The sequence below is a fragment of the Balaenoptera acutorostrata genome, chromosome X (assembly GCF_949987535.1).
Source record: "Balaenoptera acutorostrata chromosome X, mBalAcu1.1, whole genome shotgun sequence".
Taxonomy (NCBI): domain Eukaryota; kingdom Metazoa; phylum Chordata; class Mammalia; order Artiodactyla; family Balaenopteridae; genus Balaenoptera; species Balaenoptera acutorostrata.
The window spans coordinates 60,512,753-60,534,131 of record NC_080085.1 but is presented as its reverse complement, the minus strand read 5'-3'; the positions used below and the strand labels follow the sequence as shown (position 1 = coordinate 60,534,131).

The window sequence follows — 21,379 nt, the reverse complement described above, 5'->3', positions numbered from 1 at the left end:
TGTGCCCAGGTAATCTAAAGAGTATCCCAGACTCACATAAACACAGGTCCCAGGATAGGCACCTGTCTCAGACAGAGGTAGGCTCTGGGGAGGAAGAAAACGGGGGTTCTCGCCAGATTGGGAAGGGGACAATTGGGGGGGGACCCAAGGAGTCTTCTGAGCTTGGAGCGCAGCTGTAAACAAAGTGAAAGACATGTGGCCCCAAGCACGGCCTCTGGTTCTTATGCAGGCAGGTTTCTGGCCATGCCCTGCAATTGCTCCAGGGAAAAGCAAACCTCCTGTCCTCAAAGCCCTGCCAGCTGCTGGCACGCGGCTCAGCGAGAGTGGGAAGACCATCTGGCAGGTTTCTCCCCTGGTCTCTGCCACAAGCACCTGCCTTTCCCTCCCTGCCCCTCTCCTTAGGTTGCAATGCTCCCCTCCCGCCCCACCCCCGCCCTTCAAGGTCAGAGGCTCGCCCCACAGTCTGGGCTGCACCTTTGCTAATTCTCGCCTGCTGCCTGAGCCCCTCACTTTAGTGCAACAAAATGACACCCGGGACCTCGAGGTTGAAGAGTCATGCCAGAAGCAGTCAACACGGAGCCAAGGAGGAAGGTTCTGCTTCATGTCCTGTTCACTCAAGGTCATTCTGGAAAGTCAAGCAGGCCTTGTCATCCTGGAGTCACCGGGGAATAAATAGCACTGGGGCATTTTTCTCTGTGGCTGTGACACCCACACACCTCACTCCACAGCAGCACTTAGAGGTTCTGGAAGTCCCGGCTCCCTACCCTGGGGTAGGAGCACGGGCAGGGGCAAAACGGGATTGGGGAGGGGGCGGAATCTAGGATGCAGGGGCCTCGCCCAGCCTGATGGCCCCGAAGAAGGTGGTGTGCTTGCTCATGTTGATGGAGATGTCGGCGTGCACCATCTTCACGGCGATCTTCTGCCGCGCTTTGAGAAGGCAGACGCCCGCCGTGTAACAAGTGTTGTAGTTGGTTTTGCCTGTCTCGATGCTGCGGGTGCACTGCAGGAAGGGCTTCTCATCCACCACCACCTCATAGCTGGCAAAGTCAGTGAAGTTGATGTAGTATACCTGGGGGCGAGGCAACGAGAAGGGATTGGGGGCGAGTGGAAGGAGAGGGTGGGCCCTCCTCGGTGACCAGCAGATGCGACCTGCTCACGCGAGCTGCCACTGCACCCCTTGAAGGCACACTAGTCGGCCAACAGGATGGGTGGGGCGACAGGCTTATTCGCTGTCCTGCCTCCCCTCCATTGGGCTCAGGGGGTTAAGCAAACCTCTTTCAACAGCACACGGGTTGGAGACTCTGCGAGAGCCAGAACCACGCCTCATTCACCCCTTTACCTCCCCCAGCGCCCCCTCCCCACCCCCTGCCCTCCTTGGCCCTGGCGTGAAGCACAGTTCTCGGCACACATTAGGTGCTGGATCAGTGCTACAGACACAGACGAAGGCGAATCAATTTCCAGTGTCCAGCCCCAGGCACCATTTGTAGATAAACTTAGCAGTTACTGATTCCCCAGAGAGGGCACAGGAACAATGTGCTAGTTCTTCAGTTCTCTCTGCTTGCACCCCGCTCCCCTGCAGCTGAATTTCTCTCACTGATTCTCCCAGTGCCCCTTGGCGCTCTCGTCTGATGACTGAGGAAACAGATGCAGAGGGACGGAGAGCTATCTGTCACAAATGAGATAAAGAATGTGGAAGGGCGAAACTAACTTCGCGGCCAGAAGGAAGTGCTAAGCTGTGTTCAGTGGCATGAAGTCCAGGGCATTTTCCCAGTTTGCGTGGGCTACAAGGCCTGAGGCCACTCCCAGTTCTATCCCAGGCCCAGAAGATTAATTTTTCTCTTCTTCACTACCCTTATCCTTCACACCGCACCCCAAGCTTTGATCCCCACCCCCACCAAATGGCACTTAGGACATTGGGATCATACCCCTGGGGAGTGGGACACTCATCTGTTGCCCTAGATCACTTTATGGAAGGCTGCTCCCACCACAGGCTGTTCAGGAGGCTGCAGTGTATTCAGGTGCCGTACAGTTTCTTGGGTCAGGACCCCAAGCTGTGCCAAGATGCTCAGTAAGCTCAGCAAATGCTCGTGAACCCACCTTCTCTGGCCACTCTCCTGGGAGACCCTTCTGCCGGCTTCAGCGTCTTTCTGTCCATCCACCTGCTTGCTGCCCGCCCCTCAGAAGCCCCAGCCTCAAGGCTCGTCCACCTCTAGCTCTGAGGAGCCAACCCCATTGGAGACAAACAACAGGGGTGGAAGTGGATGGGCACTGGTCGACCTGGGGAGTGGGCCCCGAGCCAGGATGAGGACAAAAACAGAGGGAGAAGAGGGCTGGGAGAATGACAGCAGGGAGGAGGCAAGAATGACAGAGAAGCAGAAAGGTAGAGAAACAAATGGGAGAAAGAAGAGGAAAGACAGAAATCTTTTTGAGGTGGAGAGAAGGTCCGGAGGCGCACTCTCAGTCTTCATTATAAAGCCAGTAGTGTGGGGCGAAGGGATTCTCAGCAGCCCTGGAACTGACTTTCAAAGAATATACTAAGGCAGAGTTCAAGTTTGGCAGTAGAACCAAACAACTCAGTGGGGAAACTAGGGCCTGGGGCTCTGTAGGAGGGAATCAGATGGCAGGGCCTCTTTTCAGTTTTTCAATCATATCTGGCTAGGAAAAAACCCCAGACAGCCCCCTCTCTCTTTCCTCCCTCTTTTCAACTCCCTCCCAGTGCGCCCTGCCCCCCCCCCCCCCCAAGCAGGACTTTAGCCATTGGCTGGTCTGGGCTGGCTCCACAGTGCCCCTCTGTGGCCTGCACGAGATCTGCATTCTGGATATAAGAAGAGTTAGGCCTGAGACCGTACTCACTTCTACCTGACTATAGATGAAGTAGGTGCCGTCCACCAGTACCTCCAACTCCCCACTGCGGGGGTGTAGCTTAAACACCTTGGGGTTCATGGTGATGCGAGACCAATCATTGAGCACTCCACCTGAAAGATCTCAGTATGAGAGAAGGGCAGTCACTCAGTACATGTCAGAACTATCTGGGCAATAAACACAAGAAATATCAAGCCGTACACACCCCCCAGTCCCATCCCAATACAACCTGGATAGCCCAGGAGGCCAAGCTTTACGAACAGCATCTGGAAGCAGAGAAAGCGGTCTGTTTGTAAAGTGGCAGCTAGGCCTGCCTCAGGCCCCTGTGATCTGCCTGTCCTTCTTCCTCTCTCCTTTCCTGACCCCTCTGTCTGGAAGGATATTTAACCAACACCTTCTAGCTGGAACTGGGCGGGGGGAGGTAAGAAGAGGGCGGGCATGCTGCCCTATTTTCTTTGTTGTTCTGGGGCCTGCACAGGCAAAATCCAGACACTGAGGGGCAGGCTAGGTCTTATTATTCCATTTCATCTCACCAGCTATAGCTCCTGAATCCCTCTCCTGTCTTATAGGTTCATGGGTTTTCTCCTTGTCCTTAAGAGATTCCTTTTTATAATACCTCCACACCCACTCCTTTCTGGAAAGCCTCCCTGGGCCTCCAGGAAACCACTCAGCCTGAGGAATTGTCTACCCGGAGAACCTTAGGGATCAGGTGTGAGTCAGACTTCATGGCAGCCGGAGCAAGTGACCACCAGTAATAAAGCCCTGTAGGGGAGAGGGATCCTTATGAGAGTGAGGGATAGACCGCAACGCAGCACTAGGACCAGCCAAAGGGATGCAGATGGTGTCTGGGCACTGAGGCACCCCAGCAAAGCATGTCTCTCAGTAATACCCCATATGGGGCGGAGGGTCAGTCACTCCACCTTGGCTGGACGGTGGGGGCTGGCATGTGAGGGAGGAGGAAAAGCTTCCCTTTCCATCTTGCAGCAAGGGGGATGTTCCTTCCCACCTCAAGAGGAGGGAGTCCAGGCCTAGGGAGCCTTTTCGCCTCAAAACCATCCATTCTTAATTCAAGAAAATATGTTTTGCAAGTCCATCCTTGGCTAGTCTCAGGAGGTCTGCCTTTCTGAGGTGTGAGGAAACTGGCCTTCTGGAAAAGGTGCCCATCTTCCCTTAAGGTGATAAGCAGATGCGATAGGAGTTTGGAGGAGATGACCTGGCTCTGCCCCTCACGGAGGACCGCTCTGCATGGTATCTTCCTACCCCTGATGCCCTCACTCTTCTTTTAAAATTTTAATTTATTTAATTAATTTATTTTTGGCTGTGTTGGGTCTTTGTTGCTGTGCGCGAGCTTTCTCTAGTTGCGGTGAGTGGGGGCTACTCTTTCTTGTGTTGCGGTGCGCGGGCTTCTCATTGCGGTGGCTTCTCTTGTTGCGGAGCATGGGCTCTAGGCGCACAGGCTCAGTAATTGTGTTGCACGGGCTTAGTTGCTCCACAGCATGTGGGATCTTCCTGGACCAGGGCTCGAACCCGTGTCCCCTGCATTGGCTGGTGGATTTTTAACCACTGAGCCACCAGGGAAGCCCTGATGCTCTCACTCTTGCTTCTGTTGGAACTAAAGATCAGCATAGACTACTACTGGGGATTGGTCCAGAGGGGGTGGAACCAGTCTTGTTATGTGGTGGGAGCAAAATCAGTAGCTTCTGGCATAAACACTGAGGCCACCCATCGAGACACCCAAACAAATCTATTTCCTGCCTGTCTCACCCCTCCCTGGACAAATGGTGATCATGGCCCACCCAGGGCCCTGGGGCCCAAGGTACTTGGTCCCAGCAGGACTGCTTAGGTTTTGGTGCCATTCTGTTCCTACTTATATTTCTGAGGTGATTGAGTCAGGCATCCTGGTGGCACTCCAGGATGTAGCCAAGCCCGATCATTAAGGAAGCAGAGCACAGCCAGTTCAGGACTGACTGGGCTCTTAGAAGCTGTCCCCACGCAGCAGGTTTCTGAACCTTCATTTACTGTTTCTGTACTCACAGCCCCTCCCAGTAAGCGTCTGGCATCTTGGCTGGCTTGCTGCTTCTCGAGGCTCCTGGGGGTTCATGCATTTTAGGCTTTGTGCACCCTTGGGGACTGGACATTATTTCAAAGCGCTGTTCTTTAATGAACGTTCATGTCTCGTTGAGGAAGAAAATGAAGCTAATCATTCAGTGCAGTATACACACACATCTCTGAAGTGGCACAGTGCGGTGGAGAGAGTCAGACAGATGTGGTTTTGAATCCCAGCTCCTACACTTAACGGAAATCTTGGGCCAGTTAATTAACCTCTCTGAGCTTCAGTTTCTGTCTCTGTAAAAAGGAGCTAATGCCTACCTTTGTCGTGAGGATCAAATCAAATCAAAGACAAAGAAAGTATGTTGAAAACTCTAAAGTACCATACAGATATAAGGCAGTAGATTTTGTATGGTGTTGTCCAATTTGTCTGGCACTCTGTTTCCCCACCTTTTAAATGCAGGGATTACACTAAATTAGGATTTCTAACCTCCTGAAATCCATCTCCCTTTTTTATAGACACTAGCATCTCATACTCCCTGGAGAGTCTAACATGCCCCCCACTTCCCTGAGAGAAATGCCTCCTCCACCCGTTTTCTGTGTAGACCCATCAGACAAGAAGATTCGATTTTATGTCGTTCTACTTTCTCTAATTTGTATTGTGAAAATGGTGATAAAACTACACATATCCCCAAGGGTGACTCTGATTCAGCCTCCACCTCCCAAGAATCCCTGGTTTAGACAATGTCTCAAGTCCCTTTCAGCTTCCTCATCAGCTATTCTAAATGCAATTTGTAGTAACCTTAGGGCAAGCAATTACTCAGGACAGCCAGCAGAGGGCAAAATGGAGTAGAGAATGGCCCCTAATGTCAAGGGTACCTCAGGGGCCTGGGAGGAACAAGGCTGTGTGACTATTTGAAGGCTGGGGGTAAGGGGAGGAGAAACTCTCCTTAGGGAGAGCGCCTACTTGGACTCTTACCATTTTTGACTTGGATTGCTGACCCTTGGCCCTGCAGATGCACCACGGCTGGCTGGGAGGATGAGAAGGACAGAGAGAGTAGTCACTGTGAGAAATGGATGCTTGCTCAGCCACCAGTTGCCAGGATTCCACCTCTGGTTTCTAGTCTTCATTTGTATCCCAATTCTGATCCCTCTCCCCTTTCTTGGGATGCGAGTGGCCACATTTCTACTAGAGGGTAATATGATTTTGTAGCTCTGCCACTTCATAGCTGTGTGACCTCAGCCAAATGTAATGCCTCTGAGCCTCATTTCCCTAACTGTGAAACGGGGATCATGAGAATCTCTGTCTGACCTCTGTCACAGGGATGTCTGAAGATCAACTGAGGTGACGAATATAAAATGCCCTGCAAGCCTTCCAGCACCGTGCAGCTGTGTAGATTGATAGCCGTGACCAAACAGCTGTAGTGAGGGAGGCTGAGATGAGGCAAGGCGAGGCGGCGGAACCTGCCAGTAGAGACGCATCAGGAAGCTCAGAGACTAGGGAGGAGCCCTTCAGGCCATGAAGGCAGAAGTCTAGGCTGGGCTTGACCCAGAGCTGGTTGGCTGATTTTCAAGGACATACTCTTAAAACTTCTAAGCTGCTGATGTCAGGTGGTCTGAGTGCCGACAAGGTGTCTGGGGTGGCTGGGGAGGCGGAGGCCCAGGTGAATAGGCCTGGCTGGCAGCTGATTATTGGGTTTGGCTATGGTGACCCTCTGTCTCCTGGGGAATGGAGAAAGATGGCCACGAGGAGACTCAGTTCCCTTGCTAAAGGCAGGCCCTGGGGCAAAGCTTTCTATTCATAGAGATGGGAGGAGGCTGTGAATGAAGAAGCTCAGAAGCTCCAGGGTCTCCTCACAAGATAAAGCCTCAGCCAATTTAATAGGGAGCAAACTCAAGGGTGGCTCTAGCCTGTGGTCTTCCCTCCTCTCCAGCAAGAGAGCAATTCCCAGCCAACCTGGTTTTCTCGAGTTCCAGCTTTATCAGCAGCACCTGCAAAATAGGACAGGCCAGTCAGAGGGAGTGCTCTTTCTGCTTCCTTTTCTCCTCACCTAGGCAGCCAGGGGCACTGAGCTTTCGCTCCCTGTAGTGAAGCCCTGTCTGAGTGTTATTTTCCAGGGCTCGGAAATGGAGGGAGAGTCAGGGTGCGATGCAGGGCACTGGGGTAGGAGAGGACACCCCTTCCTTCTCTTACTTGCTCCCGACCTGCATCTTCAGTGGGCCCAGCACCCAGCAGGGAAACCAGCCTCTCACCAACGCTCGTCTAAGGCAAGTGCCACCGAGCACCCAAGGGGACAGAGGAGAGTGTTTTCCTGCCACCACGTGACCCCGAGACGATGGTGCTTTGCTTCTTTAGCACTTTGCTCCCTTTCTGTTAATTTTCTTCATAGAGCGCATTGCCATTTGTAAATATCTTGCTTCTTTAATTGTCTCTCTCCTCCTGTAGGACATAAATTCCACGAGAACAGGGACCACTTATCAATATATCTCTTGCACATAGAAAGTGCTCAATTAATATTTGTGGGAAGATTGGATGAAAAAAAACCCCCTAACTGCATCTCTCGGGGCCACGGTGACACTGATTAGCCCTGTTTGAACTATGAGTCAAAGAATCTGAGTCTTATGGCAGTAAAGACCCAGAGAAATCAGCCGTAAAGACTCCATTTCTGTAAAGCCCCAAGATACAAGAGGGGAACAGGAGAAGGAAATAACAACTGACCTAAGCCCAGATAGTCTGACTCCTGTCAACTTCAATTAGGCAGGTTTGGATCTGGATCTGTATCTTTTGGATGCCCTTCTGGGCCCAAAGGGAAAGATGCAAAGAGATTAAATGCTCTTCAAATGGGCAATGTGGCGGGGGAAGGATGTAGTGCAAAAAGCACTTGGTTCCTCAACAAGTTGGTCTTGGTGCCTGTGTCTGCTTCTTCCACAGCCTGAGTGATTCATAAGTTGCCAGCTCCTTGACCATCAGTGACTACTTGTCTACCTCTGTGGGAAAGACATTTCAGAGTTCAAGGCATGAGACTGCTCTAGGGCTTGTCATTCTGTCCAGTCCCCAGCATTCCTCCTCATAGCCTATTTCTAATGAAGCATCAGTATGTGAAGCTGAATGCTGGGAATCAGAGCAGACCAAATCCATCCCCTGTGGGAACTCTGGTGAACCCTTAGGGCCTCTGTCTCTGGCTCATGAGTTTACAGGGAGGCCTAGAGTCAGGGAGGGCTTATGATGGAAGGGCTGAGACAGGTCAAGAACAGGTGTCTCTTCCTTGACAAGCTGGTATAAACAAGAAGTTAGAGCAGGGCTTGTTCAATTCCCAGCTCTCTACTGAACTAGGAGACCTGCATTTCTTACTGCACACCACCATTTGAAACTGCTCTTGGGATCACCCACTCTTGCTCTATTAGAGTACTTTTAAGGAGCCTAGGAGGGTGGAGAGACGGAAGAACTCACCAGAAGGTCCCTGGAGACCAGGGGGTCCTTGAGGACCAGGAGGACCTGGAGGGCCAGGTGGTCCCATAACAGTTGTTCCTGGAATTCCAGGAATCCCTGGAATCCCCGGAGGTCCTTGGGGTCCTGGAGGTCCTGGAGGTCCTGGGGGGCCATTGGGCCCAGGAGGTCCTGCTTTCTTTCCTGAAAGACAAGATTAGGTATTACATTTGTAGTTATTGACTGAGAATGTACTGTCAGGAGTTCCACAGCCTTCTAATGACACAAAGTCGGCCCTCTGGGAGTTCCTGCTCTTAAAGAGGGTGATACTTTTATCATACGTGATACACACACACACACACACACACACACATGCACACACACACTCCCTACCCTGTTTCATGAATAATCATTTACAGGTTGGGTTTGAAGATATAATGGCCCTCAAGGAGCTTAGTCTAGTGGGGAAACAGACACAGTCACACGATAGTAGAAGTGCTGCATTAGTGGTAGGGACAAAATGCTGGAGAGGTCAGGGAAGGCTTCAAAAAGGAGGTTTCAGTTCGGCTAAGTCCAAAGGATCAGAATTGTCAAGTGGCTAGACCTGTGGGTCACTTTTTAGAATTGAGAACTGGGCTGTTGTTGAAGAGTGTGGCTTTCACGTTTACTGTCCAGGCCTGACCTTAGGAAGAATATCGGCTCCAGGAAGGTTTCCTATAGGAGTCGGGATGTACAGGGACTTGGGCTTGGGATGGAGGTGGGAATGTGGGATTGGAAGGAGTCTGGGAGATGAGAGGTGGGGGAGAGGAGGGCGAGGGAGGGAAGGTAGGTAGAGAGAGAGAGAGAGAGAGAGAGAGGGCTTGAGCAACATAAGGAAAGAAGGGGCAGTGGAGAGCACAGAGAGCTGAGCTGAGGAGGAAGCAGCAGGCAGGTTTTTGCTTTCTCAGCTGACCCCTCTAAACCCTATTTTTAAAGATCTCTGGGAAAGGAAATTCTGAACACTCCCTTGGTAACATGTTCCAATGTTTATCACCCCCTCACTGTTAGGAAGTTCTTCTGTATAGTGAACTGAAATCCCTCCTGTGGCAGTTTATGCTCTTATTCTATTGTTTGTATAGATAGAGAAGAATAGCTACCATCATGCACACAATAACCCTCAAGTGCTCAAAGACATTAAGTCACCTATCAACCTCTATTTTTTTTTAAATTTTATTTATTTATTTATTTTTATTTATTTATGGCTGTGTTGAGTCTTCGTTTCTGTGCGAGGGCTTTCTCTAATTGCGGCAAGCGGGGGCCCCTCCTCATCGCGGTGCGCGGGCCTCTCACTGTCGCGGCCTCTCTTGTTGCGGAGCACAGGCTCCAGACGCGCAGGCTCAGTAATTGTGGCTCACGGGCCCAGCCGCTCCGCGGCACGTGGGATCTTCCCAGACCAGGGCTCGAACCCGTGTCCCCTGCATTGGCAGGCAGATTCTCAACCACTGCACCACCAGGGAAGCCCACAACCTCTATTTTTATAGGCTAAATAATCTGGCTTCCCAAAGTCTTTTCTCAGAGGCCCTATTCTTGAATGTATTATTAATCAAGCCACCAGATCCCTCCCCGTTTCCTCCTCGCTATCCTTTCAGAGCAGTCTCAGCCTTCTTATTCCATATTCCAGTCCTTCCCACATCCCTGCCAGAATGTAGCTATGTTAACAGAGTCATAACTGTGGTTTTGAACCAAAACCTCCAGTTCCTCCTGTTTAACCTCCTCTGCTCCGTGCAGTCCAATTCAAGCACTGCAGGTGGTCACATGTGGGTGGCTGCTTCCTCTTTCCCCGCTTTTTCACAATCTTGTGGAAGTGTCAGGAATGGGAGCCTTTCCGCAGACTCCATCATGGTGTCTTCACCTGTGATACGTTCTTCCTTTTTAAATATAACCCTGTCAAGTCTCACTTAAATACCTCCTTCCTGACTCTGCCTCCTGGCTCCCTGGGCTCTCAGGGAGGAGAATCCTGTTCTGATTTATCAGGTCCCCTTTTAAGAAGAATGCCGTGTGCTCAAGAAACCCAATCCCCATGGTAATGCCACTCAAGAGGTCACTTGTCCATGTCTAACCACATCTGCATTTGCAATGAAACAACAGGGTCATTGCGGGGCCCCTTCCCCAGGGAGGAAAGTAAGGAAGGTCCATAGAGCTTCTCTCTCACGGAGAGACAGGAGTCTTAGCGTTTTCCCTGCACTTAGCAGCAAAAGATTGAATCTGCCCAGTTTCGAGATCTAGCTAATTTTAAGATGCCAAACAGGAAAGCCATCTCCCTTCAGATTTGGGCAGCTTCCAAGTCAGGCTTATTCAGCGCCCAAGTTTCAATTTCGGCAAGTGTACTGGAAAAAACAGGGAATCTGTAGTCAGGAGATAAGGCTGTAAGCCTCAGCTCTGCCACGGACGTATACTTTGGGTAAATCCCTTCCTCTCCCTGAGCCTTAGTTTCTCCATCAGTAAAACGAGGAGCTTGGCCTCGATGATTTCTCTAAGTTTCCTCCCAAGACTGAGGTTCCATAAGGAGGACTGACTTACCCCTGGCAGTCAGGAAACTTCCCTAGCCTGGCTATAAAGTCTGCTTCTCTCTCACTCTTCTCTGAGTGGCACAGACACAGGGGATGGTGCATAGTAGGCTGTCCTCTGTCCCAGAATGTCCAGGCCTAACAGTGATTTTTGAGCTAGAGGGGCTTCTGTGGGGAGTGTGAACTTTAGTGTCAAGACTGTGAGTCTCCTGTGATTCTTAATGTAATTTCGGAAGAATTAGAGCCAGAAACTCCTGCAGTGAAAGTGAATAATGGTTGCAGTGTAAACAGAGAATGTTCACTTATGAAAACGCTAGAAGGCATCTGGGAACAAGCTCCTGCTGGGATCTAGTTCTGCAGCTGGTCCTCTTTGCTCCTCTGCAACCAGGTTGAGGTAACTGTGCTTCTCATCCTTGCATCCTTACAGAAGGTTGGCCCACAGAAGAGCATGTACAAAATGGCCCCTGGACCAAGAAGATGACTTTAGAGGATTGTCTTCCTTCTCTGGATTTCCTTACTTTAACAGAGCACCTCACGATACAAAAGCCCAGAGACTTTTGTACTTATCAAGTTACCCTGTGTAGTCTTAGATGCAAGAATACACACGTTCTTTTAGTGAAGCTCAAATTGTTGAAAGAATGAACTAAAAGCAAGAGAAGGGGAGAGAGAGAGTTATGGGAGGAGGAAAATTCCATTAAAGGATGGAAATTAAATGAACAACTCAATTACCTCTTCAGGCATGTGTCTATTCACTGTGTCCAAGGAAATCAGTATTAAATGGCTTCTAAATCACTTTCAGCCAAGGCAAATGTTTAAAGCCTATGTGCATTCTCTTCCCAATAGTGGCCCACATACAAGGTAGCAGTGCTGGGCAGTGATTCGAGTCACTGCCAGAGGCACTGGGATCTCTTGAGTTTGTAATTTCAGAGCTTCTCGCCTAGACAACTGCCTTCCATTACCACCAGCAAGTGTGTTCTCTCGGTGCTCACCCCTTGGATGACACTTCAAATGGGTGTTGCTCCCCACCACACACATGCCCTATATTTGGGTAAATCACTAGCCTACTTGCTGTTCCCCCAGACACGACATGTTCTTTCATGCCTCTGAGAGATTTCAGTATGTAGTTTTCTTTGCTGGGATATTCTTCCCCTTCTTTTTTCCTCATCCTTCAAAGTCTAGGTTAGATAATGTTTTCTCTGAGATGTGGGACCAAGCATGAGAAGCTCATGCTTCTATGATTGCACTTTTTAAAATACTGTACTTCAGTTATTTGTGTGTGCTTCTGTGATTCCAACTATACCGGGAGATTTTGGAGGGTAGGAACCATTTTTCTTCATCTCTGTATCTCTCTTCCTGACAATTACAAGATGCTTATTCACTGTCTAGTGAATGAGTGAGTGGAAGAAAAACTTAGTAGCTGTCATTAGAAAGTGCTCTCAAGTCTACCTATTAAGAAAGAAAGGAAGGGGACTTCTCTGGTGGTGCAGTGGTTAAGAATCAATGCAAGGGACACAGGTTCGATCCCTGGTCTGGGAAGATCCCACATGCTACGGAGCAACTAAGCCAGTGCACCACAACTACTGAGCCCGCATGCCACAACTACTGAAGCCCGTGTGTTACAACTACTGAAGCCCACATGCTCTGCAACAAGAGAAGCCACAGCAATAAGAGGTACATGCACTGCAAAGAAGAATAGCCCCCGCTCGCTGCAATTAGAGAAAGCCCGCGTGCAGCAACGAAGACCCAATGCAGCCAAAAATAAATAAATAAATAAATAAATTTATTAAAAAAAAGAAAGAAAGAAAGGAAGTCATCCCTGGGCTTGTGTTAGGAGCAGAGGGTGTCCTTGTCCAGGCCAGGGGAGCTTTCTAGGTTTGTTAAAATTTCTGTCTTAAAGGGATGTGATAAGAACGGAAAACTACACACTTGAAAGTCAAATTTGGGCTTCCCTTGTGGCACAGTGTTTAAGAATCCGCCTGCCAATGCAGGGGACACGGGTTCGAACCCTGGTCCAGGAAGTTTCCACATGCCGCGGAGCAACTAAGCCCCATGTGCCACAACTACTGCGCCTGCACTCTAGATCCCGCAAGCCACAACTACTGAAGCCCGCGTGCCTAGAACCCATGCTCCGCAACAAGAGAAGCCACCGCAATGAGAAACCCGTGCACTGCAACGAAGAGTAGCCCTCGCTCGCTGCAACTAGAGAAAGCCCGTGCACAGCAACAAAGACCCAACACAGCCAAAAATAAATAAATAAATTTATAAAAAAAAAAGAAAGTCACATTTACTTTCTTAAAAGACAGAATAGCTTGGTGAATGCCCAGGCTCCACAAAGAAAGGTTTCCTCACTGACTCCAGTTCTCTGGCTATTTCCCAATTTTGCTCAGCTCAGGTCCTTAGGGGCCAGGCCATTCTTCAGCTTCTTTACAACAGGGACACAGATTTCCCATGTGGGCCATGGCATCTCAAGCCACCAGAGTACCCTAGTACTCAGAGAAGTGGCAGGAGGCAGCTGAAGCCGGTCTTTTGGGCCTAGTCTGGGGTTGATAATTTACTCTGTAAAGCTCCAGAAATGTTAACAGACAGAATCATTTCGCTTAGAGCATTTTAATGAAAACTCATGAATTTCACTCTATTTTCCTCCCAGGTCAGAACACAGAAAAAAATAGGTACTTAAAACTGGTTTCGTGGTTGGTTCTCTTAGTCCTAAGGAGTGGACCACATTGCCTGGTCCTGTCTTTTGGAACCTGTTCTGTCTTTGGGTTCTCCTCTTCAAGCAGGCAAGCACTCGTACAAACTTGTGGGCCATTCCCATTGCAAGTACACTGGAGACTTACAGACCCAACAATGGCACAATGGATCCACTCAACTAGGAGATTCTTGGAAAAGACTAAATGATCAGGGTACTACTACAGCTGAGTTTTTCCATCACAGAGAAAATGATATTGAAACCCCAGAGCAAGAAATACCTTCCCTGACTATCTGAGAAATAAGAGAGGGATAGCTTTTAGGCCAAAAAATAGGGTACTGACATCTTTCAGGAGGTAGTATACCTAGTCCCTACAAGCAGTCTCAGGACTTCATTCATACCTGGCCACTGATTTGATAAAGGAGGGGAAAAAAGGGAGAAAGGAGAAGGGCAGGGGAAAGAGTAAGGAAGAATGAAGGAAAGAGATGTAAAATGAATTGTATGGAAGAGGGAGCAAGAAAGAAAAGCAAAAACAACTTTCATGTGTTGCTAGGAAGCAATTCTATCTTTCATGGATCATCACTGAAAAATGATATATATATTTCTTATTCCTTGGAAGCTACAATACTCAAGAAGATCACACGTGATTGAGTAAAATAATGGACAACCAGCGTTGAACGAATATAAAAATCCTTCTCCCTTGATTTTTTCTTCTAATTTTAGAAAAGACATGACAGCAATTTTACAAAATCAGGAGCTTGACTTACCCTTTTTCTTGTTTTTAACTGGACCTGTTAAAAAGAGAAAATGGAAAATTAAGTCACTGGAAATTAACATAAAGTGTTTATTCTTCAAGACAGTCACAGGAGGAATCCCCAAGACACTGCAAATTTGAGGGAGCCCCATGCCAAGGGTCAGGTTATTGGCAAGGTATCGCCCAACTATCAAACCTCCCCAATCTGTCTCTGACTGTTGTAACAATAAAGTTACAAGGAAGATTCTTCCCTAGGAAGAAAAGTCTTTCAGGCTTATTAGTCTTTGGAGTGAGGGAATGGGTACTTCGCCATAAAGATGAAATGCCCAGAAATGCAGAACTCAACAACCTTAGGACGGCATTCCATTAATTATGCAAGTCCTGAGATTGAAGAGTCACGCATTCAGGTCAGGAACTGATGTGAAGTCTCATGTGTTGAAGCTGGAAGGAAAAAAGGGTCATTTTCATGGAAGGAGCAGAGCAGCGGCAGTTTACTTTTTAGTCACTTCCTTATCGTTATTCAAATTGTTAGTTATTAAAACAGTGCAACCATAATACATTCATTTGGGGGCCACATGCACTCCCACTGTAATTTAACATAAGTTAACAGACACTTTAAAAGAAGTGTCAACAGTTTCATCGACAATGAAATCACAAGCATTTTCTGGGGAATTACTTCTAAAGAAAACATTTCTAATCAATTGAGGGCACTCAGAAAACCCAAGGCTTTTCTCATATAGTTAGGTAACAATCACTCCTCAGACATACACAGTTTAGGTGTCTCCCAGACATGCAGGCATGCTTTTCCTTACTGGGGACTCAATTCACTTCATTCTGTAGGTGGATTTGATTTTCTTTAGGTGCACATATTTAAAAATCTGTTCCAAACTCCCATGAAGACCCTACTGGACAACATTAAACCCCTGTCAGTGCCCTCAGGAGCTCACAAAAAGACCAGCATTTGTATATTGTTTTATAGACTAAAAAATCTATTTCCATCTATCATCTCATTTTATTCTTGCAACAAGCTTGGAATGATCTTTACCTATAAAAGCAGACTCTATCAAAGATTCTGTCTGAGCAGACTTCAATCAGAAGTCAGTAAAGTCTCTAACTTGGAGGGCTGCCAGCGTGGCCATCAGAGCTTGCACAGGTCCCTCGAAAACCAATGTCAGCGTAGACTTCCCTGGCAAAGTAATTTCACGTGCAACAGTAGGTATTATTATGCGCAGGGGATGTTTATGGTTGGGTTAAGCAACCTGCTGCACTTAAGGTCATGGATCCTCCATTCTTTTATCCTCATTTTTTCTCTCTTTCTCTCCTCCCAGTTCTTGTTCTTCTTTCTTTACTGCCTATCTTTTATGTTTTTAACAACATTGAGAGCTTCTGAGAATGTACACAGAGGTTCTGGCAAGGAAGCACAGCTACACAGATACTACTGACTAAGAGGCAGCCTGAGAAGGGCCACCTCCTTGAACCAGAAAGCTGTTTGGGGAAGGATTTACACAGAAAGGCCTAACCCCATCAACCAGCTACCAGCCAACCAGTCAGCCACCTCAGCCTGGGAAAGCAGTGAGATGACAGCCATTGCAGCCATTGGCCTCATAGACAGATTGTGTTAGCCCTGGCCAAGTTTCTGACCATTTCAGCTGGTTAAAGGGTAAGTACTATTACATCAGACTTCAAATCAGGCTTTGAGGAAATCAGACGATCACCATACACCTAGTCCTTATTGAGCACACCTAGGGAAGGCACAGTAAATAATGAAACACAACTCTCCTCAGAGAACTTACAGTTGAATAAGAAAGTACTAAAGGGGGGAGACTTAAGGAATTATACTGGCTAGTTGAGGAAAAATAAACTCCTGGAGGAAGTCTGACCTATATCTACAAGGGAAGTTTGACCTATATCTACAAGGGAAAAGAGGGAAAGGGAAGTTAAAAATTTTTCGTTAACTTTTATGAGATGGATGGACCTAGAGTCTGTCATACAGAGTGAAGTAAGTCAGAAAGAGGAAAACAAATACTGTATGCTAACACGCATATATGGAATCTTAAAAAAAAAAGGTTCTGAAGAACCTAGGGGCAGGACAGGAATAAAGACGCAGACGTAGAGAATGGACTTGAGGACACAGGGAGGGGAAAGGGTAAGCTGGGATGAAGTGAGAGAGTGGCATGGACATATATACACTACCAAATGTAAAATAGATGGCTAGTGGGAAGCAGCCACATAGCACAGGGAGATCAGCTCGGTGCTTTGTGACCATCTAGAGGGGTGGGATAGGGAGGGTGGGAGGGAGAAGCAAGAGGGAGGGGATATAGGAATATATGTATATGTATAGCTGACATACTTTGTTATACAGAAGAAACTAACACACCATTGTAAAGCAATTATACTCCAATAAAGATGTTAAAAAAATTGTGTTAACTTTTATTATTTTATACCAGAAATACCTACTCATTATACATACTTAAATGCATGCACACATACATACATAGAAAAGGGGAGCAAAAGGAAAAAAATAGCTTAAAAAACTACTCACAAATAACCACTATTAACATTTTCTGCATATCTAGAAATTTCCTATGCATATAAATATGTATTTTTACAAAGTGGGATCAAATAAAAATGTTGTTTGATAACTTTCTTCTATGTCAATAACTACATTTCTACATTATCATTTTAAATTTGGATACACCAGCATTATATAGGTAGCTCTTTATATTTTTTTCTAGTTCTTTCATGATTTCATTTTTCGTATTTAAATCTTTAATTAATCTGGTATAGATTTGGTATACAGTGGGAGGCAAGGAGCTAACTAAAATTTTTATCTTTATTTTCCAAAATGGCCATGCCATGAAGAGTGCTGAGCATAACAGGGGCTCAAAGCCCTATCTTCCACTTCTTCTTGTGTCACAGAAGGGCTCCCAGAGAGCTTCCATCTATTCAGTGGACATTTGGCATATCCCTCAGAAAAAAATGAGGATGAAAAAATATAGACAAGATTATCCTTAGATTGTATCGCACTTCCCATAGGTGCTAGTGAGTACATCATTTCAGCAGTATAGGAGTTCTAGCTCCCCGGTATTTTCTCTCTAGAAGACGGAAAACCACCATGGCCAGTAAATAATTCTTATGAGTTTCAACATGGTCCTCTAAGCCCTGGTTCTATATCTGCCATTCTCATTTCTTTTGTTTGAGGCCATTGTGGTTTCCCGTCTTCTAGAGAGAAAATACCAGGGAGCTAGAACTATCCCATATTAGATATGAGCATCTTGACCAGAGCAAAAGCAGTAACCTCTGCTGAGTTCTATACCTTTTTAGATATATTGATTTATTTTCTCTATACGCTTCAGAACCTTTTTCATGCCTACTCAGAGCACTACCACTGTCACATGTCTGTTTCCGTGGTAACAGTCTACATTTCTCTATCATTCTAATACCCTCTACTTGTAACCATCATGCTTTCTGCAGGCAAACCCCACAAATACATCAGAGTGGGACAGACAGCTGTGCAGTCCTTGGAACTGCTTTTATAGTAGTAAATTTGAGATCTGACAGGTTTTGATCAATGTGGCCAGGCTGTTTGCTCTCTGATATTAAGAAAAGGGGGTTTTGTAATAGCATCAGGGCCATGGAAGCCAGCAGCAGTCCTAGCCTGAGTCTGGTCCTGACTCAATCACAAACTGACAATAGGCAAGTGGGCCATTTTCTTCTGATTCTTCATCTTCTAAATTAGGGAATACTTTGTACACTTTGTCTCTATTCAAGCCTAGGGTTCTGATGAAGATAAATGACACCATAACTAAAGCTAAAATTTATTGAATATATATGAGCCATGCACTGTGCTAGATGCTTTACATATCTCATTTAGGTCTTATGACAATCCAGCAAAGTAGTTATTATTATGCTTATTTTATAGATGAAGAGATGGATTAAATTAATTACACAAAGCCACACAGCCTGTACATATTTTCAGGTAAGCTGAAACTTCAGAAAGATTCATGTTTTTCTAGATGTGTTTTGAAAATTAAAAAATAAATATATATATTTCCAATTTCTGGCTTCATGTTTCAAGCACTTGAAAGCCATCACTCCCATATTCACAGTAAGAAAAAACTGAGCAAACTTAAAATCACTTCCTAGATCCATCAGAGAATTGAGGTCACAAGGCAAACTGCTGTTCTGTAAGATGGAGAGACAGACCGGTGGATATGGAGACTCATAGCAGACTAGGTGAAGAAGCCTGCAGCTGAAGCCAGTATCAGTAAGAATACTTTAAAACTGTAATTGACAAATTGCTAGATGCTCAGTGTGGACTAGCTCAAGGGCTAAAAATCCCCAGTGGGCCCAGCCTTAGGCGCTTCTCCACACTTTCATGCATTTTACCTGCAAGAGCACTACCAGGTTCTCAGAGTGAAGACTGGAGAAAAATTCTCTTGTCCTTCTAGCAAGGGGAGAGGAAAAGCAGCCATTTTGAAATATATCCAGACCTCTCTATTCTCTTTAACAAGGTCTGCCCTCAAGGAAAACTTTTATCAGAGCCTAACTGACTGGGGTTTTACCAGAGCTGAACTGACCTGGGGGATAGGAAATACCCAACTCAGGCACACTAAAAGATTGAGGCCTAATCATAAGACTAATGAATGCTTCCATTCTACCCACACTTTATCATCACATTAACAGCACTCCTGTATAACAGGGGATTACAGCTAAAAACACTGCCATGTGGAGGAAAGGGAACACTCTTGCACTGTTGGTGGGAATGTAAATTGATACAGCCACTATGGAGAACAGTATGGAGGTTCCTTAAAAACACTGCCAGAGCTTTATTTACAATAGCCAGGACATGGAAGCAACCTAAGTGTCCATCAACAGATGAATGGATAAAGAAGATGTGGCACATATATACAATGGAATATTACTCAGCCATAAAAAGAAATGAAATTGAGCTATTTGTAGTGAGGTGGATGGACATAGAGTCTGTCATACAGAGTGAAGTAAGTCAGAAAGAGAAAAACAAATACCGTATGCTAACACATATATATGGAATCTAAAAAAAAATGTTCTGAAGAACCTAGGGGCAGGACAGGAATAAAGACGCAGATGTAGAGAATGGACTTGAGGACACGGGGAGGGGGGAGGGTAAGTTGGGACGAAGTGAGAGAGTGGCATGGACATATATACAGTACCAAATGTAAAATAGATAGCTAGTGAGAAGCAGCTGCATAGCACAGGGAGATTAGCTCGGTGCTTTGTGACCACCTAGAGGGGTGGGATAGGGAGGATGGGAGGGAGACGCAAGAGGGGGGAGATATGGGGATATATGTATATATATATAGCTGATTCACTTTGTTATAAAGCAGAAACTAACACACCATTATAAAGCAATTATACTCCGATAAAGATGTTAAACAAACAAAAACAAACAAAAAAAAAACTACTGCAAGTCTCAGACCCTACTTAAGAAGTTTCCAGGGACATCCAAAGACCACATGAAGAGACTAAGATAAGAACTATGGAGACAATTTTAGCCTCTGACACCACAGTTACAGCAAACAGTAAACACAGCCTAACTCTTAGTCAGATGAGCATAAAACCTTACATTACTGGTCTACCTACCTCAGTTACTTTTACCCAGTATATCATGTCTAGCTTTCAGCCAAAAATTACAAGGCATATTAAAAGGCTAAAAATACAGTCTGCAGAGATAAACCAAGCATCAGAACCAGACTCAGAAATGAAAGAGGAGATATTACAGCTGATACCACAGAAACACAAAGGCTCTTAAAAGACTACAATTATGTGCCAACAATTTGGACAACCTAGAAGAAATGAATGAATTCCTAGAAACATACAATGTATTAAGACTGAATAATGATAAAATAGAAAATCTGAACAGACTGATTACTAGAAGGAAATTAAATCAGTAATCAAAAACCTCCCAACAAACAAAAGTCCAGGAACAGAAGGCTTAACTGGTGAATTCTACCAAACATTCAAAGACAATTGAATTAATAGCTATCCTTCTCAAACTCTTCCAAAAAATTGAAGAGGAAGGAACTCTCCCAAACTCATTTTACGAGGCCAGCATTACCCTGGTATCCAAGTCACATGAGGATGCCATAAGAAAAAAAATACAAGCCAATATTCCTTATGAACATAGATGCAAAAGTCCTCAACAAAATAATAGGAAACCAGTCAACAATACATTAAAAAGATCATACACACTATGATCAAGTGAGAATTATTCCAGGAATGCAAGGATGATTCAACATTTGCAAGTCAGTCAATGTGATATGCCACATTACCAAAATGAGCGATAAAAATCATATGATCATCTCAATAGATGAAGAAAAAAACATTTGACAAAATTCAACATCCATTTATGATAAAACTCTCAAAAAGTGTATTACCTCAACTTAATAAAGGCCATATTAGCTGACAAGTTAGCTAACAAGTCCACAGCTAACTTCATACTCAATGGTGAAAAGCTGGAAGCTTTTCCTCTAAGATCAGGAAAAAGACAAGGATGCCCACTCTTGCTACTTTTATTCAACACAGTATTGGAAGTCCTAGCCACAGTAATTAGGCAAAATAAATAAATAAATAAAAGGCATCCAAATTGGAAAGGAAGAAGCAGCACTATCACTATTTGTACATGATATGATATTATATATAGAAATCCCTGAAGACTCCATCAAAAAACTGTTAGAACTAGTAAAGTTGCAGGATACAAAAATCAATACACAAAAATCACTTCTGTTTCTATCTGCTAATAATGAACTATCAGAAAGAGAAATTAAGAAAACAATTCCATTTAAAATTGCACTAAAAAGAATAAAATACCTAAAAATAAGGTAAACCAAGGAGGTGGTGACTCACTCAGAAGGCTCAGATGATGGTTAGCATTTTTCAACAATAAAGTATTTTTTCATTTAAAAAAACCCAAGGAGGTGAAAGACCTGTATATTGAAAACTAAAAGACATTAATGAAAGAAAATGAAGACATAAATAAATGGAAAGATATTCCATGCTCATGGATTGGAAGA

The 21,379-nt window shown here is 45.8% G+C and overlaps 1 protein-coding gene across 4 annotated transcripts in view; it reads right to left on the bottom strand.

Moving 5' to 3' along the window:
* Positions 1–455: 455 nt before the first annotated feature.
* EDA (ectodysplasin A) overlaps positions 456–21,379 on the bottom strand; it is a 354,958-nt gene continuing 334,034 nt past the window's right edge. The window contains exons 3-8 of one of the 4 annotated variants that reach the window (XM_028167173.2): positions 14,341–14,364; positions 8,363–8,542; positions 6,869–6,903; positions 5,891–5,942; positions 2,854–2,984; positions 456–1,069 (exon numbers count right to left, since the gene is read on the bottom strand). In XM_028167173.2, coding sequence (XP_028022974.1) covers positions 818–1,069; positions 2,854–2,984; positions 5,891–5,942; positions 6,869–6,903; positions 8,363–8,542; positions 14,341–14,364 — 674 coding nt within the window. In that variant the 3' untranslated portion in view covers positions 456–817. The remainder of the gene's footprint in view (positions 1,070–2,853; positions 2,985–5,890; positions 5,943–6,868; positions 6,904–8,362; positions 8,543–14,340; positions 14,365–21,379) is intronic. The other 3 variants (XM_028167174.2, XM_057538254.1, XM_057538255.1) reach the window with 3 other exon arrangements.